This window comes from Brachyistius frenatus, unplaced genomic scaffold (genome assembly GCF_029030835.1).
Source record: "Brachyistius frenatus isolate BFR_SWC_R1_liver_20210118 unplaced genomic scaffold, ASM2903083v1 Contig_17, whole genome shotgun sequence".
In the NCBI taxonomy this organism is placed as follows: domain Eukaryota; kingdom Metazoa; phylum Chordata; class Actinopteri; family Embiotocidae; genus Brachyistius; species Brachyistius frenatus.
This window is the reverse complement of record NW_027210616.1, coordinates 1,619,245-1,631,715: the sequence shown is the minus strand read 5'-3', so window position 1 is coordinate 1,631,715 and position 12,471 is coordinate 1,619,245. Positions and strand designations below refer to the sequence as shown.

Genomic DNA, 12,471 nt, shown 5'->3' with positions numbered 1-12,471 from the left:
TGTCCTGAATCCCTAGAAAATGTGGTGCAGGTGAAGCATACATATAGATCAGGAGGTATGCAAATTCGGAGTTAGAAACTTTAAATTGGTGGTTTTGCATAATGGACCTTTAATGGCAGGGAGGGTTGTCGACAACGCCACAGAAGCGTCACATTCTCGCTTTCAGGCTCTTCGAGTCCATGAGATGAAGTGAGTGCATGTCACACTCGTGGCCTCCGGTGTGTCTGCGATGGAGATTATAAGTACTCCTCTATCTATACCTGGCTGGAAAACTGAATGCTGTGTAACCCACAGGTCCAATCTACCAACAAGGGCCGGGCAGACTTTTCCCTCTCCCAGTCTGTTCTTTCAATAATTCATGAAATGTGTTTGCTGTTCTTCCTTGACCCTGCACAACACAATACATCTCCCACAGCATGGCTCCCCTCCCGTGCATACAAGTTTGCCACTTCAATGAGGGAGCAATAAGTATTTCCAACTGCTCAGTTGCACCAGTGATCTCACACAGAGAGTGTCACTGCTATATCTCATTTGAATTTTACAAACACTACAACGCCTGGGCTTTAAGCAGCAAATGTGTTTATTAGCCATCTGCTACACTGCCTGCCAGGATGTGTGTGTGTGTGTGTGTGTGTGTGTGTGTGTGTGTGTGTGTGTGTGTGTGTGTGTGTGTGTGTGTGTGTGTGTGTGTGTGTGTGTGTGTGTAGGGGGTGAGGGGTGGGGAGGGGGGGCTGGCTTCAAGAAGTTATAGGTTACAGATTGTGAGACTTCTGCTCTGTGGTGAACATGTATTCCCATATTGATAGGTGACCTCCAAAATCTGGTGCAATGAATTTAATGACTGTGTTGCACGAGTGTAAGTAAAGATACTGAGGGAACACGACAGTGATTCAGCAAGAGGGTGGGGGAGAGCGACTCTGTCACAGCATCATCTTCAGCATCATACACATTATTATGATAATTTCTCATATTGTGAAGGAATTAGCAAAGCTTTAGAAATATCAAATGGGCTCAGAAGTGGACGGATGTACCCCCCCACACACAGACACACACATAAACCATCAGTCTAATCTCTTAGATGCTCTATCTTGCTACTTTGCGAACCCGGTCTGGGTCTTTTGGTCTTATTAGAAAGTCACTCAATTAACAAGGAAGACTGTTAGCTCATCCCAGCCCATCTGCTGCGCTTTGATAACTCATTAATGAAAAAAATCCTCATCCCCATGCTCCTGGTCAGGATTACATACACAGAGCCTGCGATTGCATTTCACTCATACTCTATTTCAGAATATGGCAGCAGCATTAAATTAACAAATTGTTGGACTCTTCAAATACTGACTCCATGTACTGAAATCAAATAATATTTCATTGGACACAGAATAAAAAAGAGAATGGGACGGGAGTGAGAGAGAGAAAGAGAATGAAACAGAAGAAAAATAGAGTTAATGGATTCTCTTATCAGTTACATTCAGTTCTGTAAGGACTGCCTGTCAATGCGTTTACTCAAATGCCTTATGTCGGTCGGGTGCATTAAGCCCTAGCTTTTTAGTAAAAGCAATTTGGGGTGACTGTATTGCAATGGAATTCTTTAATACTGCAGATGCTTTGTGCTGTGAATGCATTACACAGGGCAATGCAACGGAAGTCAGCGAAGATGTTTTGTCTGAGTCAAACAACTCAATGTCTCAATATTGAAATAAAAGTCGGAGGCGCAGCCGACATATCAAGAAGTTAAGTTCAGTTAAATTATTTACTGACAAGGAGTCACGGTGTTCATTTGATTTGCCATTTGGAACAAATCAGCAACAGTTGATGTAGGTCGACTTTTTCAAAGACAAATGACGAGCAGACGTCTGTCAAAAAAAACGTTCACAGACAAGAAAAGCAAAAGAGAAAGCTTCCGTTGTATCCGGGTGTTTTAAGGAAAATAAGAAAATAAAAACTACATTCAAGTAGAAACAACCATTGATTCCTTGTGCTCTGCAAACAGACAGGATTAGCCTTTCTGTCAGCAGAGCTGAAGAGCCCAAAACTATAAATAATATCTGAGGAATATGGTGATTAAAGGATTGTTTTTATATGAATATATTAACTCAAACCCCCCTCCCTCCTCCTTTTCACAACACTATATCCCACTCACTTCCCTCCCCTTAACCATAACAGGAAAGTTTAAATCAGTAATAAAATATTCATATGCAGCTATTTGCTTGAGAGAATAATTTATTTTCTTGGGTGGATGCCTCTTTTAGAGATATGCAACTCTAGAATCCTTGAGGGAGCGTTGTGTTGTGCGCTTGTGCACTTTGATCAGTGGGAATGAAAAGTTGGTTTCAGATGAGGATCAGAGTAAAGAGAGGAGAAGGATTCAGACAAGGAGACCTTGCCATTCACGTTAATGGATTGTGAAGACTGTGAGTATGCCGTCTGGACACCATGTCATCATCCTGACACCGGGAGGTTTTGGGGCGGTGCCAGGAGGGACATACTTTGCAAGGTAGAAAAGCAAAGACACTCGAATAAATGTTTAACAGACTACTTGGCAAAAAGGAAACCTGTTCTGAGGGAACGGGATGTTTACCTTACCATGAATATTACCTCAAACAACGAATCTGCTCTGCCCTTTATTCACTGCTGCAAGTGGGCAGAGGGATTATTTTTTTCATTTTCATTTAATCAGACTTAAATTCCTACTTCACATTTACCTCTGTAGTGAACCTCACTTGTGTAGGCTCTTCTACTTGTATTCTATGAATGTAAATAAAAAAAAAATCAATCTGTTCTATAATTGACACAGTAAATTATGTTGTGTTTTTTGGTTAATATATGGAATACATTTTGACAATGAATATTTTTGTATAGATAAATTGCCTCGCAATTATAAATTTGGTAGAACGTGACACAGAAATAATTGTAAAGTCTCAGGTGTAAAGTGAAATGCAGTTTCATGAACTTGAAGACTTGAAAATCTTAACCAAAGTCTTCCCTCGACTCATTACCTCTAACAAAATCCAGCAAGATTTTTGGTGACCTGCCGTGAGCACATGCACACACACACAAGCAGTTACAAGCTAATGAAACTGTGTTTAACAGGTTAAGAAGCTTTCCCACGTCTCTTTTATCAGTAAGACACTCAAACACTCTCCAGTTCTTAGCATATATTCTAATCTGTTTTATATATATTTTTTTGTACTTCAGCTCGCAACTGAGTACGAGAAGTTTCTTAATCAGTGCAGGAGGGAAGCAAAAGTTCACAAGCATCTGCTCTTGAGAAAAAGTCACGTTATGTTCTGCAGGTTTAAGCAGCTGACACTCAGGTAAATGTCATTAAACACTGTTTCTGATTTGGATGTACAGTAGATAAGATGTATGGAGAAAAGCTACTATTTATATACAGTGGTGTGAAAAAGTGTTTGCCCCCTTCCTGATTTCTTATTTTTTTCTGTTTGTCACATTTAAATGTTTCAGATCATCAAACAAATTTAAATATTAGTCAAAGATAACAAGTAAACACAAAATGCAGTTTTTAAATGAAGGTTTTTATTATTAAGGGAGAAAAAAAAAAATCCAAACCCACATGGCCCTGTGTGAAAAAGTGTTTGCCCCTAAACCTAATAACTGCTTGGGCCACCCTTAGCAGCAACAACTGCAATGAAGTGTTTGCGATAACTTGCAATGACTCTTTCACAGCGATGTGGAGGAATTTTGGCCGACTCATCTTTGCAGAGTTGTTGTAATTCAGCCACATTGGAGGGTTTTCCAGCACAAACTGCCTTTTTAAGGTCATGCCACAGCATCTCAATAGGATTCAGGTCAGGACTTTGACTAGGCCACTCCAAAGTCTTTATTTTGTTTTTCTTTAGCCATTCAGAGGTGGCCTTGCTGGTGTGTTTTGGATCATTATCCTGCTGCAGAACCCAAGTTGGCTTCAGCTTGAGGTCACGAACAGATGGCCGGACATTCTCCTTCAGAATTTTTTGGTAGACGGTAGAATTCATGGTTCCATTTATCACAGCAAGTCTTCCAGGTCCTGAAGCAGCAAAACAGCCCCAGACCATCACACTACCACCACCATATTTTACTGTTGGTATGATGTTCTTTTTCTGAAATGCGGTGTTACTTTTACGCCAGATGTAATGGGACACACACCTTCCAAAAAGTTCAACTTTTGTCTCGTCAGTCCACAGAATATTTTCCCAAAAGTCTTGGGGATCATCAATATGTTTTCTGGCAAAAATGAGACAAGCCTTAATGTTCTTTTTGCTCAGCTTTGGTTTTCGTCTTGGAACTCTGCCATGCAGCCATTTTAGCCCAGTCTCTTTCTTATGGTGGAGCCATGAACACTGACCTTAACTGAGGCAAGTGAGGCCTGCAGTTCTTCGGATGTTGTTGTGGGGTCTTTTGTGACCTCTCGGATGAGTCTTCGCTGCACTCTTGGGGTAATTTCGGTCAGCCGGCCACTCCTGGGAAGGTTCACCACTGTTCCATGTTTTCTCCATTTGTGGATAATGGCTCTCACTGTGGTTCGCTGGAGTCCCAAAGCTTTAGAAATGGCTTTATAACCTTTTCCAGACTGATAGATCTCAATTACTTTCTTTCTCATTTGTTCCTGAATTTCTTTGGATCTCGGCATGATGTCTAGCTTTTGAGGATCTTTTGGTCTACTTCACTTTGTCAGGCAGGTCCTATTGAAGTGATTTCTTGATTGAGAGCAGGTGTGGCAGTAATCAGGCCTGGGTGTGGCTAGAGAAGTTGAACTCAGGTGTGATAAACCACAGTTAAGTTATGTTTTAACAGGAGGGGGCAAACACTTTTTCACACAGGGCCATGTGGGTTTGGATTTGTTTCTCTCCCTTAATAATACAAACCTTCATTTAAAAACTGCATTTTGTATTTACTTGTGCTATCTTTGACTAATATTTAAATTAGTTTGATGATCTGAAACATTTAAGAGTGACAGACATGCAAAAAAAAATGGAAATCAGGAAGGGGGCAAACAGTTTTTCACACCACTGTAACTTATTCATTAATTTACAAATGTCTGCACTTCTGTATTTACATGTACATTAAAAATAAAGTCTCATTTTTAAAATGACGTGAATACATTTTCATATTAAAAACTATTTAGATTTAAAACAACGTCAGTTAAATCAAATATAATATTAGGAATATGTGTTTCATATTCCTCTGCACGTATGGTACACCAGCTCGGGAATGATCAGCGTAATGACCAGATCTAAATTATCTTGAATAAACACACCAAATAAACTTTTTCTGTGCACCATATTTGGCAAAATGAATACTATATTCATAACCTTCCTAACTCATACGGCATCGAAGAAAGAGAAGAAAAAAAAAACTCTGAAGGAAAAGAAAATCTTTGGTAGACGCAGTGGCATCATGACCTACTAAAAGATGACATACAGTATCGAAGGAACTCACACAGGAGGTGAGCGCGGTTACATTCTTGCTCAGAACATTGTAAGAACTTCAAAGAAAGACTGAAGCATGTCAGGGCCAAGCGTGTAAATATAAAGACTAAAGTGGCCAGAAAATGTGGTGCATTCTCTCAAACCAAAAACTTTCTGACATTTTTCAGATGAGTAAAGTGAAGTGAAGTGAAGTGATTGGCTCGAGAACAGAAATTTTGAGGGATTATCAGAAAACTGGGTGGGACATGTTTCTACCCTTGTTGCTCCCTTCCACATAAAAGTTGTATAATGTCTGCTGTGACTTTGCAGGAAATGTATCAAGTCTGAGGAAATAACCCAGGTGATGTCACCGTGATGTCTTTGGGGTTATCTTGATTTGGAAGCACAGAGGACAAATGATAGAAGGAAGCCTGAGTTATGAACTTAATCGTGGATTCCATCGGGCACGGGTCTGTCAGGTCGACCCACCAGGAGTGTTTCAACCTGATTTTATTGACTTATTAATTTGGTCATTTTTTTGGTTGATTTTTGTGCTTCTAGCATGGGTAAGTAGGCTATATTATTAAATGTTACATTTTTTTTGGTCCATTTTGTGTTTATTGTTGTTATTTCCTACTTTGTTGTGTTGTAGAAGAACAGATAAAGTTTAACACATTTGTTCACGTTCATCCTTAAAATTATTTCGTAACTATATAACATAGTGCCTGTTAGAAGGAGGAGAGTCCATTTCTTCTCCTACTTGAAAGAGCACGATGATAGACATTGATGTAGTGATGTGATACTTTTGCGACTCTGCACAGAGTGATTCATTTTGAAAACTCTGTGCTTTTCCTGTTCAGGACTTCTTGATTGGCTGATCTGTTCGGTGCAGCTTCACATGGTTTTAAATAGACTACGCTGGTATTTTTTTTTTTTTTAGCAAAATGGAAAGCACAGCCACTTCTGGGATGTTTATCAAACAAACTGCAGCAATTCTGGTAGAATCAAAAGCATTGTCTACAACGGCCACCATGGCCACCAACAGAGCCAGAACCCTCAGCCTCTGCTGCTTCGATTTTAACAGTTCTTAATTCTGTCTGTTCCATATAAGACCTCCAGTTTTTGGAAAGTGCAATACTACATAACTGGCCTTGTGACATCCAATTTCCTTCATGAAAGTATAACACTGTAACTTCCGTACATGTTTTCACCATCTGTCAGGACCTAGTCAAAGTTTGATGAAAGTGTGTGCATGTGTAACACTCAAACTCTGTTCTCATTTCACTGACACCCAATGTGTCCAAGCAAGTGTGTGCAAAAGCATGTGCAAGTGTGGGTGGTGGCTTCTGTTGCTCACTGCGTGCGTCTACTTTGAAGGAACAGCAAACATGAGCGCCCATGTGTATGTACACAAACCATTATCTTCATACTCACCATGAAGAGGATGCGGAAGTTGGCGAGCTGTCCGAAGAAATCCTCCACGGTGACCGACTGGGGGTCAAAGGCAAAATAACTGCCGATGCTCTCGTAGAGCTTCTGCATGTTCTTGTGCATGGTGGACAGCTTTTCATACTGCTCCCGGGAATGCTTGCAGAAGCCGTGAGGCAGACAGAGTTAAGGAAAGAGGAGTAGGACATGTCTCAAACACAGATTAAAAATGTATTAAGCTCGCACAATCAGCGGTATAAACTCACACCTCACAAATATGTTGATCTGTGAAAAGTCAAGCCACAGTGAAAAATGAGTACAATCACAAGCTTTGTAGAATTCATAAAAGCCCACCTATGTCAAGGTCAGCAAAACAAAACATTGGCTAAAGAAGGGTCAGAGACAATCTGAAGTGGCATTACAATAACCTCTCCATCTCACTTTGGAGTCAGCGGCATGGTGAGCTAATAGCAGTAGCCCTGGAGTAATGGAAAGGTGTTTTGTAGTCAGCAGCATGACACAGATGGTTTCTGGAAAAGCTGATTGCAGTCATTGTTCTATTGTTTCTCACAACAACAGTGGGGTCAGGTTATTTTGAACCTCACAGCTCACGTCGCACTGTGTAATTTACTGAACAGGCGGAGCACTTTTCTCCTGGTGAATGACTATTGACAGCCGGCATCAGTTAAGCATTATCACAGCAGCCATTGACCTCATAGAGACTGCACTTGGACACTCCAAGACTCAAACACCCTGGGTGGGATGAGGACAACACAACACACATACAGTATACACCGACCTGTATACACAAGCATGTGTGCACGAGCAAACAGCGAAGCATGGAATATACAAACACTATCCAGCATAAAAATGGCAAATGCACTAGTTTCAATAGATCAGCAATGATGTCCAACACCTGCTGTGTCCTCAATCATTCCCATTTACCTTCTAAAGATGCTATAGTTTTTATAGATGAAACAGAACAAAGATAAATACTATGAAGTGACTTTTCTTTTTTAATATTGTTCATATTATTTTCATATCTCTGCCCATCTCTAATAGTGCGTCTAATAGGGCAACAAACTTTAGTGGTCATGGAGGTTAAAAACAAGCCAAAAGTTTATGCAATAATTTTCATTCATTAACTTCCAGAAGCTCAAACGTTGCCTCAGCAGACGGAACAACAGAAGAAGAAACAAGAAAGAGGGTTCGGGTTATCTGGAGGAAATGCAAACGATTTCCTCATCCCCGAGGGGAGGGGAAATTGTACACAGAAAAAGAAACTGGATTCATCCACTAAACGCTGTTGAAACTATGAATTAAAGGTGACATAAGATAAACTGACTTTTTTACTGCTCAAAATCTTTGACTCTCTTACTTGTTTCCAACCCAAAAACTGTGAAAGAAAACAACCCTGTCGGTTATTTGTGGGCTGCCGAGGTCAGACAACGGCTCATTAAGACATTCAGATTTGCCTCCACCTCCTACGTCAAGTGCAGACACCCTCCCCCAGTCTGAGTATGTCAACACAGACCTGGGACAACCATCTTTGCGAAGGTGTGCCATTTTTTTCTCGCAAGCAACACACCTGCTCCCCTGCTGCTTCCTTGAACTCTCGGACGCATGGTTTTTTTTTTTTTTACACTATGACATAACAGCACTAATACAGAACCAGCACTTAAAGACAGTTTTTTTTTTTATAGCTTGTACGTTTTCACAGCACAGTATTATCAATAACAAAAACACACAAATAGTTCTGTAATTTATAAATTTAAGAAACTATTTTTCCAAAACTTTCCTCAGTATAGATTCACACATGTCTCATGTTACTGTCTTCCACACGGCCGACTGCAACTCACGACAACAAACCCTAATTAATTTGCACAATAATGACCAATCAGAGTCAGTTGTTTGTGACTATACATGATTCAAACTCTTTAATTCAAACTGGTTGCTGAACAAACGACTAGACGGTACTGGAGCTACACTGGATATATGTAATGTTACTGTATGTGCGTATGAAAACTAATTTCCTTCTGTAAGAACATATTCATATCAAATTAAATGTGTCTGCTGCTGCCATTCTGATGTATTTTTCAATTTAACTGATAATAAACACACTGACACTGTTGTTGTCATGTAATGAAAAAAATACATGATTTGCACTGAATTTTGCATCTTTGTGTTACACTTACTAAGGTAGGACCTTCCCCTTCTTTGCATCATGGGTACAGTCACAGGCAATTAGTGTTCTAATGCAGTTGCCTTGGCAACATACAAAGGCTGGTGGTTCAGCATGTGGCCTGTGATTGCCAGGGCCAAGCAGTTATCAAGATATTGCTCTTTGTGAGCAATCAGTCATTATTATGTGGAAGCCACTGTTTTTTTTCTACAATGTCTTTTATTTATCGTTTGTTTTTCTGCTCTGTCACCTTGGTAGACGTCTACATTCAGGTCCAGGGATTGTTCTGTGTCCCGAGGCAAGTTATTAACTCACAATTGTTTTCCATGTGGATATAAATAAAACATGTATAAGCGCCTATATACACATATGTGACAGAGCCGTGTGTGTGTGTGTGTGTGTGTGTGTGTGTGTGTGTGTGTGTGGGTATTTGTACTCATGTGTAGGTGTGTGTATGTTTAATGGCCTTTGTGTAGCTAATTGGGAATAAAAGCGTCCACTGGGTAGGTTGGTTGGATTACTGCTCTGCGAGCGGGCCTTTACCAAAAAATAGCAGAGATGGCACAGTCCAAGTTAGCAGCAAGCCCACACATGTCCTGTTGGATGGACTCATCCTTCTGTCTTTCCTTCTCCCCGTCTCTATCTCCATGTCTGCCTGGACCTGAATTACCCCGCTCGCTTCTGTCAGACTGCTGTTATCTCTTCTTCTGTACACCACCTCCCCCTCACTCCACTCATGTGTGGAAACTCAAGGGCCCGGTCGATAGATGTAAAAGTAAAACTTTGTCAAAGTAAGATATCTTTTCAACATCCAAACTCTTGAAAGAGTTGCGTTGAATTGGAGATGGTTTGTTTGGTAGAGTCTTAAAATTACTCCTGTAAAGAAAAATCGCATTCTTCAACAGATTTCTTTTGCATTTTTTTGCCTTCATGAAATACTGTAGGTGCAGGACAATGTGTGGGAATCGAACCGGGGACTCTGTGCTGATGGTAATTGTACCCATATGTAGTTGTGCAATAAAATTAACCTCAATCTAGTTAATAACGATACAAAATAGACTCCCAATGAATGAAATGATGATGGTAAAATTATGAAAAGCAAGAATATTTACAATACTAAACCTCAATTTAGCAGCAAAAGACATGTTGACATAACTTAACGCCGGCATGGAAATGCTTATTAACAGCATTTACATATAATATTGATTCCAACATATTGATTGAGTCCACAGTGCCTTTAGCTCTTAACTGTTGTCTCTCTGGCAGGATGGCAGTTAAAAACAAGGCAGTGGTTATTTTTGGTGCTTGTTGTGGCTTGTGGGCTGTCTGTGTTTCTCTTTCTGTACTTCTCTTCCCCCTCTCTCTCTCTCTCTCTCTCTCTCTCTCTCTCTCTCTCTCTCTCTCTCTCTCTCTCTCTCTCTCTCACAAATACCCATGTATCCACATGCAGTGTGGTAGATGTGTCCCATTGAGGACTGGACTGAGGCTGGCTGGGCTTTGGCTGCTTGTATATCCACATCAAAGACGTGTCATATTGATGGAGCCTGATGAACACTATCCTGCAGCAACACAACTGGTATGGTAGAGCCTTCATCCAGCATCCATACAGAAACAGAACGAACAGGAAAATACACTCACACACATATATAGTACATCTACACACAGTCAGTGTCTCTTTGTCATTGTGTTATTATTTTTCTTTTCCACAAGTGTCTGGCAGTCATTGTAGCTTTTGTTGTCTTTTCCTCTCCAAAGGAAGTAATTTTCAATTTCTTTCTCCATTTCTTTCTTCCTGTCCACCACTATCTCTATCAAGCACACTCCTTTTATAATTCTCTTTCTACATTTTGCCTTAAAACAAATTCTCTCTCTCACACATGAACTCCTTTCTTTTTGTGAACTTTCAGGAGTCTGCTGTCTGAGCTGTGTCTGGTATTCAGGTCACTAGGGCTTGAAGCAGAGTAGAGAGCAGAGGCCATGGGTCTCAAGGTAAACCATTATGTAGCCTTTGGTTGCCCCAGCCCTGTTTGTCAGTCTTTTCTCTCCTCTTCAAGCTGTCCACAGAGGCGAGCTACTCCCTGCACTTCCTGTGCACTAAACCTCACCAACACAGAGCGAGACAATTGCTGCAGGGCTCAATGTTGCAAATGTACTGTATATGCTACAAAAGATAGGAGCACTCAGTGGATTTTATGCTGGTGATCAGATTAAAACTATTCATTTAAAAAAATAAAAAAAAAATATGGAATTTCTGCACAGCATTTAAGCTGATACAACAACATTTGGAGTGGGGCTTGCAGAGTAGCTGCAAGTCACTAATCACTGGCTTACACAACTCCAGTTTCCGACTGTCATAACTGACAGCGCTGGTTTAGACACTATCAGATGTGAAATGTGATGTCACTGCAGTGCTATGCTGCTTGTGTTTTTTTTGTATTTTTTTAAACTCTCTTTCTAAAATCTTGTGTCGTTGCAGGAAAAAAACCACCCTGTCCCTGAAAAAAAAAAAAATCCCGAAATAGGTCTTGTCCTAACAGTGTCCTCATTACTGTGTTTAATCAGTCACTTTTTATCTGTGCGTTTGACATGTCAGAGAGGGTACATTTAACATTAGTAAACTGAGATTAAGGGCACTCGTTTTTAACACCACAAAGTGACATGGAAATCATATCCAAGTCAGACTTACCCTGGATGTAAAAAGGGCTGTTTGGAAGTGTTACTCTATTCAATGTCATAATAAAACCCAGAGAAGGAGAAACATCCATTTATGGGCCAAACCAAAGTTGAAACAGTTTTCACAATGGCCACCTATGAGAATGGCAATAAATTACCTGGTTTGTTTACCTGTGTGCATGAGAGAGTTATTAAAGTGCTGCATAAAATCCTACAGTGGGGGCCCAAAAAGCTTCCTTAATAAATCTCCTGCAACCTAGTTCCATTAATGTTTATTTAATGCTTTTCCTATGTGCTTGCTGGCCCCTCTATCCAAGGCCTCACACTAAGCCTGCTTTTCTCCAAACCCCACCATCCCTGCTCCCTTTATCCCCACACCTACTGCCAACAGCCCCTGTGGGCCAAATTACACCAACGCTGCCCACTGACTGGACATAACCCATCATGTTGAGGGTGAGGGTGGGATAAGAGAGGGATGACGGAATGGAGTACAGAGGAAGGGCAGAGAGCAGAGAGAGAGAGTGAAAACACAGAATATTCAAAGTAAAAAAAGTCATCCCAGCTTCCCAAAACAATGAATGAATGCATTTATGCTGAATATGTGGGAGAAACTGCGAGGCATTAATACTATGTTAGGTTTACAAGCTGTTGGAGGTCCGTAGGGTGAGCAGGGAGACAGTTGACAGTATCCTGAGTTGGACCACGGTGCCAACACTGGTTCTGTCAGAGGGAATTAAAAACGCAGCCAGTTCCGGGAATTTGGGATGTGACCTGGTACTG

At 40.7% G+C, this 12,471-nt stretch overlaps 1 protein-coding gene across 1 annotated transcript in view; it reads right to left on the bottom strand.

The window, feature by feature from the left end:
• The window catches only part of diaph2 (diaphanous-related formin 2), a 371,302-nt gene that overhangs the window by 65,816 nt on the left and 293,015 nt on the right, over positions 1-12,471 (bottom strand). Inside the window, exon 25 of the mRNA XM_069694231.1 lies at positions 6,843-7,007. Coding sequence (XP_069550332.1) covers positions 6,843-7,007 — 165 coding nt within the window. The remainder of the gene's footprint in view (positions 1-6,842; positions 7,008-12,471) is intronic.